The 17,678-nt window shown below is 43.0% G+C and overlaps 2 protein-coding genes across 3 annotated transcripts; one reads left to right on the top strand and one right to left on the bottom strand.

Moving 5' to 3' along the window:
- Nucleotides 1-2,673: 2,673 nt before the first annotated feature.
- zbtb22a (zinc finger and BTB domain containing 22a) lies at nt 2,674-6,786 on the bottom strand. Its single transcript, XM_083925333.1, has 3 exons — nt 6,381-6,786; nt 5,470-6,253; nt 2,674-4,131 (listed from the first exon to the last, which is right to left on the bottom strand). The coding sequence occupies exons 1-3, from the start codon at nt 6,585-6,587 to the stop codon at nt 3,023-3,025; spliced, it is 2,100 nt and encodes a 699-aa protein (XP_083781459.1). The 5' UTR covers nt 6,588-6,786; the 3' UTR covers nt 2,674-3,022.
- Nucleotides 6,787-8,719: 1,933 nt separating this feature from the next.
- On the top strand, nt 8,720-16,403 carry LOC310956049 (sodium channel regulatory subunit beta-1-like). 2 transcript variants are annotated; one of them, XM_083926165.1, is made up of 7 exons: nt 8,720-9,183; nt 9,780-9,918; nt 10,004-10,170; nt 11,522-11,759; nt 12,422-12,563; nt 14,628-14,702; nt 16,036-16,403. In XM_083926165.1, exons 2-6 carry the CDS (start codon nt 9,873-9,875, stop codon nt 14,695-14,697), a joined length of 663 nt encoding a protein of 220 aa, XP_083782291.1. In that variant the 5' UTR covers nt 8,720-9,183; nt 9,780-9,872; the 3' UTR covers nt 14,698-14,702; nt 16,036-16,403. The 2 variants fall into 2 exon arrangements, with proteins under 2 accessions (XP_083782291.1, XP_083782290.1); XM_083926164.1 differs by having other exon boundaries at nt 8,720-9,918.
- The last annotated feature ends 1,275 nt before the right edge of the window (nt 16,404-17,678 follow it).

Genomic DNA, 17,678 nt, shown 5'->3' with positions numbered 1-17,678 from the left:
GAAGCCAGTTAGCTTAGCTTAGCTTAGCTTAGCTAAAAGCAATGAATGCTGGAAAAATGTGCATGCCAGCTTCTCCAAAACTCACTAATCAACAAATTATATCTGGTTTGTCTACGCTGACAAAAATTAAAGCGTAAAAACAAAGATTTGTTATATATTTGCCGAAGTAGAGCCAGGCTAGCTGTTTCCTCTGCGTCAAGTCTTTATGCTAAGCTAGGCTAACCAACTACTACCTAAACAACCAACTACTGGCCCTACCCAAAGACTTGAGAGGCATAAAGCTTCTCTTGGCAAGAAAGAGATCCAGCATATTTACCAAAATGTCCAGCTATTCCTTTAACATCACTAGAAATAATAAAAAAGTGCAACTCTCTGTCGTTTTGTTGTAACCAACAAATGATGGTTGTAACCATGACGATAGCAAAGCCTGCAACATCTTCAAGGTTTACTGAGCAGAAAAATAAGTGAAAAGGGAAAAAAATTAAAAGTGTTAGCCCCTAACTCAACCCATAATCCATAACTGAAGACTCCCACACACTCTTCTAACGGCCTCTGGAGGCCAATCATCTTCCTCGGACAGTAATCCCAATATCAAAGTGTTCTCCAGACTACAGAAAACCTGTGTTACGTCATCAAGGCGTACGTTATGTCCTTCAGTTAATTGAACGCCAAAGACGGATGATACTCCGAGGTGGGAAAACAATCTTTCACCTCATTAAAAACAATGCTGAGATAGAACTTTCCAAGGACAACTGCCCCTAACGCCACAATTAGAAGAGCTCTTTCTCTCCTGCATGCAATGTTCCTGGGATAATTGGCTCAGTGGCCCCAGATCTGTATCTCAAAAGGCAATTTCCCTGTTCACATAAACAGCTAAATATACCCTGAGCCTTTCACTGTGGTTTGCCTTTACACCGACTCTGGCCACCCAGATGATTAGTATGAGAAAATATCCCTGCAAATGTATCAGGGGCGGCTGGTGGCACAGTGGTTAGAGCAGTCACCCGTGTAAAGAGGCTGAAGGTCCTCGAGGCAGCGGCTGGGGGGTCATCTCCAACCTGTGTCTCTTTGCTGCATGTCTCCCCCCTCTCTCTCACCCCATTTCCTGTCTCTCCTATCTAATAAAGGCTTGAAAAACTGCCAAATAATAATCTTACAAATGTATCCTAGTTCAAAATGAATCTTCTGATGTAAGAACAGACTGCTGCGTTTAATCCGCTGTGCTGAAAAGGTGATCGGCATCAACCTGCACACCTCCAGGACACTGAGGCGAGCAGAGAGGATCACGGCAGACCCCTCCCACCCCGGACATAGACTCTTTGAAGCACTCCCCTCTGGTAAGAGACTCACGCCACAAGAACAGCTTCTTCCCCTCCGCAAGTGGCCTCTTCAACATCAAAGCCCAGGTCCCCCCACTGGCAAGCACTCTACCTCTTCCTGCCCCGACCATTACATGTTATATTAACGTATGAGCACACACTCATGGTGCGTTACATTAACACCATCACCTGCACATATGCACATTTTATTTTATATTTTATATTCTATGTATGTCTTCTTTTTATTTAGTTATTATTAAATTATTTGTATTCTTTCTGTGTTTCTATGTGTATATTTGTTAACCTGACTCTCGCCAGATGACTTTCGTTCCACTCAACCGCAAAGGGTCCGCAAAAAATGGTCAGGCCAATCAGGACCGCCGGGCGGGGTTTTACAGATGTGACGTAGCAGAGAAACGACTGTGGCTGCTTGCATTGAGGAAGCAGGCGTCAACATCGATGCTGCTTTTACATCGGTGTTTCCAATCTAGTGAATCTTTCTTCTTTAAAAAGCTTTTGTTGGTGGAAACCATGTCGGCTGTGTTTTGGTTTTCCCTGCGTCACAGATTGGTTTCGATGTGAGCTGTTGAAGCAGCACGTCAATAAAGATGACGGACAAGTGGTTTATCCAATCATACGCAAGGATTTTTGATCAGGCCCAGCCTCCTGAAATCACTTCCCAGTCGAGCGATCCCCGATGGACGAGGGAAGAAAGGCGACAGGTTATATATGTGTATCCGCCAAGCACAAAATCACCAGGTCAAATTAGGTCCTGGTATGTAATTTGTTTACATACAAGCCCAAATACCCTATACTGTGTCCTAATTCAGTTTGCTACACAAAGTGCCATGCAGTTTGTAATACGTCTGTTCCTCTTTGTCCAGATTCCTTTGATCATCACAACCTCATGTTCTCCATTCAAATTCAAATTCAGATTCACGAGGAGATGCCCCTCCCTGAATGCACACAAATACATTAAAAGACCGCCCCATTCATTGGCTCCTCATCCTTCAGGGTCTCTGGGTAACAGTTAACGGAGGATGCTTTCTTCAAAGACAGTGAAGAAAGAGCTTTTGCACAATTCGATCACAGGAGAGAGTTGAGCAAGAGAGACCTCTGGTGCTTCGCCTGTGTGTTGCAAAGGAACTGTTCTTGATTAAACCAGTGTTTCAGGGTTTGTTTCAGTGTTACTACCTGTGTCCCATGTTTTATAATGACGCACAATGTTTAGAAATAAACCTCAGTGTTTATTGAATGACCCACAAAGTTCTGGAAAACTGTTTTTATTATCATATATAAGTATGAAGAGATATCAATATGGCACCAAAGAAATGTTCCATACCCTTGTATTTATTTTCTAATGCAGATCAACGGCATATAATTTATGTGCAAAATGCAAATTACCTTTATTTAGGCTCGAGAAGTACATTCACAACACAGATGCACAGTTCACAGCATCACTAAACAACAACTATGAGGCTTATGCGGCACTGCACAAATGAAAAAGGATCACTTTAATGAAGCGTATGATTGTTTTTTCTTCATAATATCCATGGCATCAAAAAAAATGCACGTAAAAAGGATGAAACGAAAGCGGCTGCTCAAAGAAGCCTTTCATGATTTGTGTCCGTAGACTTTTTAAGTCGTCGTAGGTAATTCGTTGTCCTTGCATGATGTACGTGTGTAAGGTGTCACATTATCGTTTAATTTCTGCTAAAGCTCTCACTCGCCTCTTCTTTAAAAACATGATCAGTGTCCAAGTTTTGAGACTGAGTTCTCAGCTCATCCACGATCCCGGACACGCTGCCCAACAGGCCGCGCATCCCGTCCTCCATCTCCCCGTGAAAATCCACCTCCTCCACTTTCACTTGTCCTCCCGCTGCGAGAAAAGCCTCCCCGTCTTCAAATCCGTAAGTGTAGCCGTCATCCATATCCGCAGCAGCTGTGCTTGCATTGTTGCTGTTGGCTGAGGAGCTGGACGCAAGTCTCTCACATCGGGCCTGATGCCTGAGGAAGCTGTCTCTCCAAATGACTTTTTTCCCACACAGGCCACACTCGTAAGGCCGCAGCCCTCCGTGAGTCTTAAGGTGCTTGGTTAGGTGGTGCTTCATCTTGAAGGACTTTGTGCAAACGGGACAGCCGAAGGGCCGTAGATTCAGGTGCTGCATCTTCACGTGCCTGTCACGCATACTCTTCAGGGTGTAGGCTTTCCCACAGTGGCAGAAGTGGACTTTGCCCGTGTAGGGGGCACTAGCGAGGGACACCGAGGAGGACGAAGACGGGGTCGGGGGTGAGGAGGGTGGCGGAAACGCAGCAGAGGATGGAGACAAATGGCGGCTTGAGGTGGGCGTCAACGAGCTACCCTGCCCCACGCTGGTGGAGGGCCAGTTCACCTCCGAGCCCGCTATGGTGAAGTCAGGAGACACGGGCACTAAAGGCCTCTGGGAAACCTGTCCCGTGCCTTCTTCAATCTCATCATATGTGTCTCTGCTGAACGTCCCTTCTGTGAAACATTCAAAGTCCACATCTTCCTCCTCATCATCTTCATCCTCGTCTTTACTGCAGCTGCCGCCCTCTCCCGCCTGCGGCCTCTGCTCTTGTTGAGACCAGGGACCCGTCTGCCACTGCAGCCGGGCTGAAACCGGACAGGAAGGACCTGGAGCTCCTTCGCCTGTTTGGCAAGCGTGAACGCCGGCCAGGTCCGAGGAGGAATCTCTCCCTGTCAGAGTTCTCTGCACTTTTTCCTTGGTCTCCTCCACACACGCCTTCCCCGTGGCTTGTCCTACACTCTCATTGGAAATTGGGTGGAAGACTGATGGAGAAATGTAAAACAAAATCAAATCTACGCACAGAACAAGAAACGCATAACCCAGCCAAACTATAAGGCTGTGTATCTGGTTTCTATACGTTCTTTGGTGGCACTGACCTAAATGTGCCTCACAGGGACTCAATGCTGGTCTTATTTTGTCTGTGAAAAATACATTTAAAGGAATACTTTACCTATTTTAAGTATCTGTTTAACATTTGGGCACTTATTTTATTCAATGAGCATCAGTTTTTGTCAAAATTTCTCAAACAATACCCATCTCTAGCACACTGCACGAGCTGTTTTCTGTTGATCTTCACATTCATAACTACAGTAGATTAAAGGGAAGCTTTTCACCTTGATGTCTACAGTTTAAGTTTGGGGCATAAATGTAAATGAATGACGTTAACCTTGACTCTTTCTTTTCTTTGCTTCTATTTCTAGCTGCAAAAACCTTTGAGGTTCAGCGAAAGAAAGTCCCAAAGATTAAAGGCTTAGGGCGCACTCACACTGTCCATCCGTACCGTGTCCAAGCACGTTTCACGGCTAAAGTTTAGTTCGTTTGACCAGTGTGAGTGCAACCGTACCGCTCCTAGGCGCTTGCTGGCCATGGCCCGTTTGGGAGAGGTGGGCTTTTGTAAAGCACGTTTGCAACACGTGTCAACACGTGTACGAGCACGAGGCCTACGGCGGTTCTGACGTCATTTTATGTGCACCTGTTGGGACATAGAAAAAAGAAGGACAGACCATGCGCGGATATTTAAAACAATGCCGGCGAAAGGTTCACGTTGGTGTGGTGCGGAGGTGGAGTGTTTACTGCAGATTTGGTCGATGAAAATATTCAAAAACAGTCGACAAGACGCACAAAAACTCTCAGGTCAATGGAAAGATTTGTAAACAAAGCGACGCATTGCGATGGCGTCAATCAATGCGAGTGATGCCTTGTGGCGTGATGACGTATAGGCTGCAAGAAGTATTCGCGCAAGGCCCAGGTAGTGTGAGTACAAACGGGCCTGGCCCGCGGGGGAGAGGGAGGGGCGGACAAGTACCCTAAAGCACGGGGCACGGTACGGACGGACAGTGTGAGTGCGCCCTTAGTCAGCTTGGAAACTACCCATAAAAGGAGAGCGGTCTGGAAAGCACCACGCACACGACATTCTGGTTGTTGTAGGATTTTCCGTATGGGCTCAGTTTCCTTTTGGACATGAGTCACCAATTTCTAAATGATTAATTTTCAATACACAAGTGACTTAGTTTTAACAAATGACCCTCTGTGCCACAGTGAAGTAAAGAATTATATGCATGTCAGTAATTCTCTTAGACAGAGACGTATTGTTATCTTACCGCAGTGTCCCATTTGTGCGAAGCCTCCCTTCTTGTCCACCGTTGCTTCTCCGACTCCCTCATCCGCCTCAATCTCTCTCTTCCCCTTCTTCCCCATCTCTTGTATCTCATCACTGTCGCCGCTCTCCTTGTTCCTATCAAGCAGTTTATCAGCGCTCGCCGTTGCTCCCCGCTGTTGAAACCGGACTTTCTGCTTTAACGCTTCACCACTAGGGAACCCCCCGTGGTACCGGCTATTGTGGCCAGGTCCATCATGAGCAAAGTGGCTAGTTTTGGCGTGGCTTGATACCCATGCCTCATCACAGTTGGTGTAATCGCTCTCGGCATAGCCGGGCAGGGTGTCCAGTTGAGAGTCCGCTAAGTGTTGAGCTGACGAGGGCCGTGGTCGCCCCCATCTAGGAAACTGCTGCGGGCGTCTCCAGGTAGCTAATGGAGGCAAGGCATCGGGCTTTCTCTCCTTCCTTCTTCCCTCTCTTTCCAGGTATAAGCAGTCCGTGCTGCTCGGGGACTGCTGGCGAGATGCGGTGCCAGGGTGAGCACCAGCACCAGCACCAGCGGCCTCTCCATGGGTGACGTCTGCCGCAGGCCGGGGCCTCTTCAGGATCTCCGTGCATTTGTCCACGATGTGCCACATCTGGAGGAAACTGGCGACGGTGACGTAGTTGACGATGTCATCGTGCACGATGCTCAGCTGGCCCGTGTAGGCAGAACTCAGGACACTCTCGAAGGCCACCGGGTCCATCACTGAAGGTAGGGAAACCGTCGTAACGTTCTTCAGCAACACCTGTCGAGACAAAAGCAACAAATCCATTCTGAGGTTTGGGCGTCTGAGCAGAAATACGGTGTGAGTGAAAACAACAATACCTTATAATAAAAGAATGAATCTGTCCACACAATGTACCCCCGCATACCTGGTCGTGAAAGTAAGGCGAGGATGCAGCAAGCACACAGCGGTGGGCCCTGAACACCTGCCCTTGCACCTGGATGGAGAGGTCACACAGCCGGCCCTCTTCCCGCTGCCGGTTCAGATTATCCAAAACAGCGGCACGGGCGCCGGGGAAACACACCTGGACCGTCAAACCAGCTGGAGCCACAGAAACACTGCACGTTGAATCCATGGTCACACAAAACTATAAGAAGAAACATAACATTGCGTTTATCTTATCTTTTGTGTCTCCATACACTTTGTTATTGTATTTTTCTGATGGTGAATACAGTATTTAGTACATATAGACACATAGTTTCTCTTTTGCGGTGTAAACAGTAGATGTGCATGATATAAAGTATTATAATTCCTATGGTTACGTATCTATAATATGCATCTGTTTTACTTCCTTTTGCTGCTGTAACACTTATAAATGTTTTTGTTTTGTTGGTCAGATTGTTTTAAGGAGACCAAACTAAACAAAGGGGAACATAACAGTGACAATTACATTTAAATTAGGATAAACTGAGGCGAGATGGAACTTATTAACAATAGATTAGTTGATATATGACATATTAAATGATAATAAAAAGCAATAGTGCAATAGTGAATATAAAGTAGCATTAAGGAAGAGTACACCTGATGAACACACCACCACAGTTAGCTCATGTTAGCTACTGAGAGTACCAACTACACAAACCTAACGTTAAATAACCGTCACATTAACGTCAACGTTAAAAAACAGTATTATTCAAACTTAACGTTGGTTAACCATCACATTAACAGTTGACGTTAACTGTTACATTGTTCGTCGATTAAAAACAGTGTTATTCAAACTTAAAGTTGGTTAACCGTCACATTAACGGTTGACGTTAAAACAATGTTATTCAAACTTAACGTTGGTTAACCGTCAAATTAATGGTTGGATTTAAAAACGGTGTTATTCAAATTTAACGTTGGTTAACCGTCAGATTAACGGTTGACGTTAAAAACAGTGTTATTCAAACTTAACGTTGGTTAACCGTCACATTAACCGTCATCTTTAAAAACAGTGTAATTCAAACTTAACGTTGATTAACCGTCACATTAACGGTTGACGTTAAAAACAATACTATTCAAATTTAACGTTGGTTAACCGTCACATTTAGGGTTGACGTTAAAACAGTGTTATTCAAACTTAACGTTGATTAACCGTCACATTAACGGTTGACGTTAAAAACAGCGTTATTCACGCGGAGTCTGGTGAAAATCTGCATTTGCTCATGGAACGTTATTCTCGTGTTAGCCTGTAGCAAACGCTAGCTAGGTAGCTAGCTAACTAAGCAGTCAGTGTTAGCTTAGTTACTTTACCTTTGATATGTCGGTTATGTCGAGCTTTTTTTACTTTTATAAGTAACGTCGCTGGCTATTTGCAGCACAACATTATATTTCGTTCATTCCAGATACAACGTGTCATCGCGTGTTTGTGTAAAAAAAATAAAATGAAAATGAAAGAAGCAGGCTTGTAAATGCTAACAGCAGCTTGTCCGTAGGCGTACAACGTGAATGGGTGTTTGGTGTAAAAGTTTAATTATTATCACACTGACCACATTAACCAGCCGCTTTAGCTGCAATTGTTTTTTTTAATTATGATATTAATATTAATATAAAACCCACAACAGTAATGAGCTGTTATTGATTGTTTTATTGACTGATGCGGTGACATCTTGGGTTGACAGTATCAGCATCATCACCCAAGGCGAATGGAAGGAGGCTGGGAGAATGGGTATGACGCATGCGCAATGGAACTGGAGCTGCTCAGTTAGAGGGATCCAGTTTATGGCGCTAGAAATAAAGTCACGGTTTCCACTTAGATGCTCTTTGGTTGCTTTTTTTTCTTTAATTTTTTACATCATTATTAATAAAATAAACACAGTTAAAGGTTGCATATGTGGAATCTTAATTCAAATCTATATTTATTTTATAATCTTGAGACACCAGATGGCGGTGTTCAACCTTTAAGTAACGTGACAGAATCAGTGCTCTAGAACAAGGTCACAACCTTTAAACATAATACTAATTAATTGTTATATAATAGCCTCGCAATTGCAGACCAGATAATACTGCGCATGTGTCATACCCACCCGGACATTTCCCCTTTTTTAAGTGTCCCAGCCTCCTTCCATTCACCGTGGCATCGCCCGCCCACGGTTCATCCTAATATCAGCTCTCACACAGTTAAACTCTTTGTTGCGCAATAAATGTGCTATAAACGCGAGGTGAGGCCCTCCGCAGTGGGTCGCCCGACAAAGTCAAAGCTCGCATCATTTTTAAAAACAGCGCTTTAACATGCGTCACATGCGGGACCTGTTCAGCCATTAACGCACGCCCGCAGTGTGTGTGTTTCCTTTTTTTTTTTACCGCAGTGCATCTGCAGCATCCTCTGCTCCGAGCGACAGAGGTGCCGCTGCGGCGTATAGGAGACAGGACGTAGGTTATTATACACGTTTATTTATTTATTTTTGCAGGAGGGTGCTTGTCTTTTTTTGTATGCACCTGCATGGATCACGCAATTTTATCTGCACGAGAGATCCATCTCTTCCACGAGCGCGGATGGGTCATTAGATAGAAATTACTAGTCTTTCCATATTCAGGTGTCATCGCAGGAGAGGACAGTGTTTATTTTTTTTCTTCTCCGAGGAGGCGACACGAGGAGGGGAGGCCTCTCTTCCCGTGATCCGGTGTTAAGGATCCTCATTAGACCGTTAGATTGGTCTGTATTCACTATCAGAAGCGTGTATATGTAAAAGGTAGCCATTTCTTATTATAAAGCATGCAATTCAATTATTTATGCACTGGAATGTAAGCGTAGATGTCTGTAGCTTGCATGTTGCACATTATATAAACACGCGTTGATTATCATCTTTATGAATCCTGTAGTTTGCCAACGTAAGAGAGCACATCATGCGGCCCCAGGCAGCTCTGGTGATTGCTCTGTGCATCTCACAATAGCACCTCAGGGAAGAAGATAATCTAATCTCAGGGTGTTGATCAGGGGAACACTGTGACTCACCGGATATCTGGATTGTTTCATATGCTACTTGATCATAACAGACAAAGCACAGCACTTAAATGCATGTGTTGAGATAGATGATAGTTTGTGGCAATAAATCCAGGACTGTTAGGACATCGTAAACACACTGAGGTGTAAAAGGAGACATTTTGCACTTCAAAATGCATTTTTAGCTTCTGCAGTAGCTGCCTGACACATACAAAGGCCTGCAGTTTTACTGATGCAAGCTCAAGTCTTCTGAAAAAAACTACTAAAAGAAAAGCGTTGCAAATTTATGCTCAGTGATTTCAAGCTCGGAGGTCAGTTTCTAAGTGTCATGCCGCTCATTTAAAGATCAACAGCAGTGTTCTGGAGCTCCACAGGAGGAGTGACGCTGTTAAAGTTAGTACTTTTTGTAGCTCCTCGTCAAAGAAAACATCCGGTGACATGGCAGTGTTAAAGCTACCCCTCCTTCTTCTCTGCAGCATGTTCGGTGAGTCAAACTGTCCATCTCTACCCTTCATGATGTGCTCCTGCACCCTGTTGACCCAAAGCACTGATTGTCTTTTGTTTTTCAGTATACCAGTGTCATGGGGCGTGTGCAGAGGTGGACTCTGACACAGAGGCTGTGGCGGGCCGGGGCTTCAAACTGGGCTGCATCTCCTGCAAGAGGAGGAGTGAAGTGCCTGGTTCTGCCACCGTCGAATGGTACTTCAGGCCGAAGGGAGAGGCCGACTTTGATCATGTGAGTGCAAAAACATTGCTGAAGAGTCCTTAGTCTGATGCCAGCACAAAATATAGCCGACACAGCACATTGTGGAGTACAGGAAGTATTTGTGCTTCTACTGTAAAAGCATCCTTCATATCACACTAGTCCGCAAGACACAAGCTATTTATATATGCATGCATGTATAGTGCAGACTCGAGCTCTCTTTCTCCCCCCCCCTCCACCCCCTCTCTCTCTCTTGCACACGCACACACCCTCAGATGCATCAGTGCTGAGGTCATTGTGAGGTTCACATGCAATCGATTGTGTTCTTTAACACCGCACAAATCATTACAGCTCCAGGGATGACACACAGGAGTGTTGACCTCCAGCTGGAGCCTCTGTTTGCCACTGGTGCTGTAATAATGTAGCTGTGGTTTGATTAAATTGTACCACAAGTGTCTCACACACATGAAAAGACATCCAATGCAATTGAGGATAAAAACACAATAATGTCCACGACATGACTTATTTCCATCGTTGTCTTCAACACAAAACATCAGGACGAGACGGACCAGACACTCACAGAGGCCCCATGCTCTCTATTCAGCGACCCTTTTTAGTGACCAGGCCTGGATCGTCTCTTTAAAAGAGTTCAGGCTGGAAATGGCTTAAATTTGCCGATCTAAATTGTTAGAACCGAACAATGTCTTAAATTTAAAGGACACAGATTCAAGTTCTCTTCACTCTCTAGTTTTGTACACCATACAGCCCTGAAGGAAACGTTTCATCCCTCTGTATACTGAGTGTTGTACACGGAGAGGATGACCGTAAATTCTACCTTTAAGCTCGTGATGATGTGGAGACTCATGGGACCATCAGTCGTCCTGCTCCTCCTGCCTTATCTGCACCCATGACACAAAATAATCCAAAGTTTACGGAGAAAAAACAAAAACGGCTTTTAGTGGACGTTCATATTTTACAGCAGTATAAGATACCGTCTAAGCGTGGCGGCCGGTGGCTGAGTAGTTCGAGCAGTCGCCCCATGTAAAGAGGCAGAAGGTCCTCGAGGCAGCGGCCGCGGATTCGACTCCGACCTGCGGCCCTTTGCTGCAAGTCTCCCCCTCTCTCACTCCATTTCCTGTCTGTCCTTTATAAAAAAGGCTTGAAAACTGCCCAGAAAAATAAAGCGTCTGAGGAGGTAGGAGGTATATGAAGAGTTAAAAACAACTTTCCCTGGACAGTGACTTTTTTTCTATCTGAATGCCATTTGCAAGAAAGCTCAAATACATACTTTGTTGTACTATATTCATAGTCTTTAGTGCATTAAAATGCGTAAATCGTTGTCACAGCAGCATTTCCACTAACCTTGATGTCTCTGTGGCACCAGATCTTCACCTACAGCGGTGGTGGCTCCACCATCGAACACGACAACTTTTTGGACCGCCTGGATTGGAACGGAAGTAAGAGGAGTAACGACATCCAAGATGGGTCCATATACGTGCTCAATGTCACCTTCAATGACACCGGCACCTACCAATGCCACTTAAATCGCATCCTCTTCTACGAGAACTATGAGTGCAACGACATCATCACCAAGGTGGTCCACCTCAATGTGGTGGGTAAAGGTACGAGGAACTCAGCTGCAGAGCTCTTCAACTATTGTTGTCTGTGACACGAGCACGGGTTAAATCACGAGGAGCAGGATTTAAGATCACCCCCGCCGGGATTCGAACCAGAAATCCTCTCACTATGAGGCGACAGTGCTAACGACGACACCACCATGTCGCCCAGTTTAGATCATGCATGATTAAAATAATGCTTTAGAAGTCTCAAGACAGAGCTTAAATGTATGTTTCCTGCACTTCTGACGTGGAGTGTTGGACAAATCCACATCAGCAGCAACACAGACTCGCTGCCAGAGGGTTTTATTGTCCACTTGTTGACTGACAACAAGTGAAGATACAGCCTCATTTAGCCTTATTTTACACACTGATTTTTGGAGTTTGAGATAGAAATTGTATGTTGAGCATTCAGGATTAAAACCCAGCAGTTTCAGAGAACTATGACAAGACAACAACAAGAAATCCAGAAGAATATAACGCAGTCGATCACATTTTTGATCAGTGTATAAATGGATAAGATGTCCCCTTCAGACTCACTCTTACTGAAAGAAATCCCATCATTTGAAGATTGGACTTTTCCTGAACCCCAGATTTTCCAGAGTTTTTCCTTTTTGTCGGGTTGGTGTTTGTCTGATGCTTTGATTTCCTGGCTTTCATGTGTGCAGCGACCAGAGGAACCGCTTCCATCATGTCGGAGGTCATGATGTACGTGTCCATCATTGGCCTGCAGGTCTGGCTCCTCATAGAGATGATTTACTGCTACAGGAAAATAGCAGCGGCTGGGGAAGAAGCGTTACGAGAAGCAGCGTAAGTACATCTTATTATACTTGTATACGCACAAATACTCACAACATGTGAAAAACTTGTAACTCCAGTTTGAGTTTGAAATATTGAAATAAAATTAAAAAGCTTTGCTGCATTTCTCAGTTCCTGAAAAGCAGACACTTTGGAGATACAAGGTTTTTATGCAATAACATGAAAACCATAAACAAGTGTGTGTATTATAACACATGCATGCATAGATATTTAGAGATTTAGATAGATAGATTTGAACATAAACACATTTCACAAGCAACAATTTTGCCGGCAAGATTGTTGCTAAGATATGTCCTGAGCGGTCAGATGACTTCTGAAAGAGACAAAGTCATCAAAGCATCGTTTCTAAATTACCTCAAACATATCTTTACACTTTCGCACTGCAATCATTTCACTGATACTGATATACATCGGTCTGGCTGTAAAGCGTGTAAAGCTTGAAACAATACACCACTGGAGTAAGACCTGGTTACACAAACATTTTAAAGGTGAACCTTTGTCAGCAAAATCTGTTTATTCCAATGAAAAAGCACCTGTGGTCTGTAGGTGAACTCATTTTTCATGACTTTGACATGTAAATTTGCTCTGTTGACCAACAGCAAGCTGTCTTGACAGTGCTAACATTCGAGCTAATGTTGTGTCACACCACGAGTGTTAAGGCAACAGGCTGAATGAATGGAAGCAAGCGACATGAAGCTAAACTGACGCCAGGCACTTGTGGCTTGAAGCTTTATAAATCAAAGCTGAGCCTTCTTCAACTTTGGTGACAGCATCAACGGAGAGCCAGCCAGGAGAGGTTAAACCAAAGGAAGCTATAGTAGCTTATTAGCTTAATATCTCCTCTTTTCTTTGACTCTCCTATTTATGTCTGCTCCACAAAAATGCGTTCACAGACAAGAGAAAAAACTTTGTTTGAAAACTCAGGAATTTATGTCCCATTAGCGAGTGAGTTAAGCTGACTAACAGCTAGGTTAACTGACCGCTAGATGAACTGACCATTAGCTTAACCGAAAGCTAGTTTAACTGACAGCTAGCTTAACTGACAATTAGCTTAACTGACGGTTAGCTTAACCGACAGCTAGCTTAACCAACAGCTATCTTAACTGACAGCTATCTAAACTGACAGTTAGCTTAACCAACAGCTAGTTTAACTGAAAGTTATCTTAACCAACAGTTAGCTTAACCGATAGCTAGCTTAACTGACAGTTAGCTTAACTAATAATTAACCTAACTGAAAGCTAGCTTAACTGACAATTAGCCAAACTGAAAGTTAGCTTAACCAACAGCTATCTTAACTGACAGCTATCTAAACTGACAGTTAGCTTAACTGACAGCTAGCTTAACTGACAGTTAGGGTGCTCATTGACGTGGATCGCTTTTTTCACCACAATAACTCTTCAGTGAATTAAATACAAAAGAACAATAATTATAAATAGAAAACCGAATGATTGAGCGACTGTGAGTGACAAGCAGTAGACTTTTTCAGCTAGCTAGCTCGTTAGCAGTTAGCTCGTCGTACGTCACCAAGCTTCTTTAGCACAGCTGCTTCTGGTGTGACTGGGCCTTTACTCAAGAAAAACTCCTAAACCGACTGATGTGCTTGCTCAAAATATGAGTAATTATGCTTAGAAAAGTGTGTATTTCACCATGAATATTGGATTTTATTCATGTCCTGCTGCTGAAGTCACACCTATGATTTAAAAGTTTGTCACATCCTCTCTTTGGTTCCTTTTCCTCTCCTCCACTTTATCCGTCTTCTTGCCTACTTAATTTTAAGATTATCAATGTTTCCATCGTGTTTGTGTGTTTTCACTTGTGTCTCTTTGTCTCAACGTTCCCTCCGTCTACTTCTCATGTTTGCGTCTTGTCCGTCTCATCCTGTCATCCTCCTCCCTAGTAAAAACCAAAACCTCCCTCCTGTAAGTCAAAAAAGGAACAAAAAACAAAAACAACATACAACCATAACAGTTTGCAAATTTCACCCATTTCACTTTGCTCAAATGAAACAGTTGATATTGTTTTAAAACATTGTATTTTCTCCTTTTTCTCTCCTAGAAATGCTGAATATTTAGCGATCGCCTCAGAAAGTAAAGATAACTGTGCAGGCGTGCAGGTCGGAGAATAGCACAGGTACGTTACACGCACTCAGATTCAACATGCTTTTCTGATTTCAATGATAATTTTGCCAACTATTAGAAGTTTTTGGGGGCTTTGTTGCAGAGAGTTAGATACAAATAAAAGTTTCGTTGTGTACAGATTAAACAACAAGCTATCATGTGTTAATAGCTGAGCTTTAGGGGTGATGCTAGGTGGATTTTACTTTTTGGACAGAGCCGGGGAAACTGTTTCTGTGTTTTTAATCTGTATGCTAAGTGAAGCTAACAGGCCCCAGACATGAGAATCTCCCAAAATATCACAGTATTCCTCTAAATCAGGGGTGTCAAACTCAGGCCCGTGGGCCAAATCTGGCCCACAGTGTAATTATATTTGGCCTGTAAGATCATATCAAGGTTCTCTGAGAGCTGGTCCACGAGTATAAAGCACACACACGTCTACTTTTCTGTTAACAAACATGAGCATCCATGCTACCAGTCTCTGCAGACAAACTGAATCCACCCCTCCACCAAAACCCTGGGTCTCCCAGAGGCCGATGCTAATACACCTAAAAAACGTAAATAGCGTCCGATGCGTGCTGCTGCGTTCACAGATAGTTTTTTACATTACATTATGTTCAGACAGGCGTCCACAGGCAGCTCCGTGTTGCTTCAGACGCCTTTTTTAGTACAATAAATGTTCTTTTTTTTTGTTTTAAATTGAGAATTGTAACATTTGTTATCGTGTAATTGTTATGATGTCAATTGAGGAAGAAAAAGTAGAATATATCGGCTCCAAATATCGTCTCAAGAAAACTCAGTCAGTCATTTAAGCTGATGAAATAAATAAATAAATAAATCGGTTTTGGCATCAACCCTTAAAAAATCCATATTGGTCGATCCTTAGTTTTAGCGTTCAGTCTTTTTTAAATTTATCTATTCTACAAAACAAAACTGCAGTTTCCCAGCTTGGGATCACTAAAGTATTTCTATTACTGTTTTCAACTATTATCATTCATTCATTCATTCATCTTCAACCGCTTATCCCGGGCACATGGGGTCGCTGGAGCCGATCCCAGCTGACATCGGGCGTGAGGCGGGGTACACCCTAGACAGGACGCCAGTCTATCACAGGGCACATAGAGACGAACAGAGACAGACAAACATTAATGAGGGTGAAAGTTTCTAAAAGTTTCAAATAAAAAAGCGGTTTATTAGACTTATTGCGTCAGTTTTAGTTCTAAAAAAGGAAACTTAGAGTTTATTTAAGAGGCTCTCGTGTTTATTAATGAACTGTATTTTCTATAAAACACAGTGGTTTGAATCAGAAACCCATTAAATCCATTAATACGTGTTGTTTTTACCTTCAGGCTTCTTCCGTGGACTGAAAACATCCTTCCACCCTCTGACCTGCATGTAGACACGTGAAGCCTCTATTGTACCTTTCCCTCGGTCACACACTGACACGACAAACAAAGAGAGCATGGTACCAGCACTGTATATAGTATTCTGCGCTGCAACAGCATGTCCTGCACTTATTGGAGAAACCATTATGCATTGATGAGCCACATTGTTGAAAGCATAAGCTGCACATACAGTATTCCTTTAAGTATATATGTAGTCACACGTTTATATGAAATGTAAGTGGCGCTCTGGGCGTCTGACGGGTCTCCACAGGGCGGATTGTGATAGAAAGCTTTTTACTACAATCGTCACCACCTAATGTATAAAAAACGCAATACACACGTATGTTAATTTATAAAAAATAGAGTGTGATGGACTATGATAGACTTCATTTCCAGTTGCTTGTTGTAAATTCAATGAAATCTTGAGATGTACGAATAAAAAGTGAAAAATGTGACTTGTCTGATAATTATTTCAGCGCTGATACGGACGGTTGTTAGAAAACAGGGTTCCTACACGTTTTACATTTTAAAATTAGACTTTTCCAGACTCCATTCAACATTAAACATCAGAACACCAATTGTACGATGCTTATTATGTAAATAAATGGTTTTAAAATCCAACTTTTAACGTGTTAAAGTCTGACTTATATTCTTTTATGTTGCCAAGTAATTACAAGACGTTTTACCCACGTATTGTAGCTGCGAGAAATCAATTTTCTACAGTGGGTTTTTCTGAGTGTAAGGGCGCACTCACACTGTCCATCCGTACCCTGCCCAAGCACGTTTGCACATGTACGAGCACGAGTGTGCGCACGTGTACGAGCACGAGGCCTACGGCGGTTCTGACGTCATTTTATGTGCACCTGTTGGGACATAGAAAAAAGAAGGAGGGACCATGCGCAGACATTTAAAACAACGGCAGCGAAAGGTTCACGTTGGTTTGATGCGGAGGTGGAGTGTTTACTGCAGATTTGATCGGATTTGAACCTTCTACAGCCAGCTTGATTAGTTTCATATCATCTACAGGTCGGCTGTGTTACGTTAGTAAGTTTTAAAATGAGTAAGTTTTAATATTTGTATATATTAACTTTTTTTTTTTTTTAGAAAGTGAGATTATAGTTTGGAAACAACACAAACATTTTTCCAAACTCTTTTTCCTTTTCCATAATTATCCAAACCTGGAAATTACTCAAATTAAATCCCGTACTTTTCCACACTGCGTAGGAAACCCTTTAAAAACAACGCAGACTTCTTTTTTTGTGTTTCTTTTTTATTTTCATGTTTCTGAAGCAACAACCTTGTTAAAGCTTCGTGCTTTCACATGAAGAAAAGAGAATAAAGCTCTATTATAACACTTTACAGCCTCTGTATCAATTTAAAGGAATAGTTCAACATTTAGGGGAATGCATTTATTTGATTTTCTCTAAAGGTTAGCTGTGAAGATTGATACCAGTCTTATATCTGCGTGTTAAAGAGACAATTCACCACCTTTAATATGAAGGTCCAGTCAGTGTTGATGGTATTTGAAGCCAGTTGAAGCAGTAAACTCCTCAGTGTGTGTTGTATTGACAGAATGAGTTCCCTTGTAAATAAAAACATGGAGGCTC

Source organism: Echiichthys vipera (assembly GCF_963691815.1).
Source record: "Echiichthys vipera genome assembly, chromosome: 13".
Classification (NCBI taxonomy): Eukaryota; Metazoa; Chordata; class Actinopteri; order Perciformes; family Trachinidae; genus Echiichthys; species Echiichthys vipera.
This window is presented reverse-complemented; position numbering and strand designations above follow the sequence as displayed.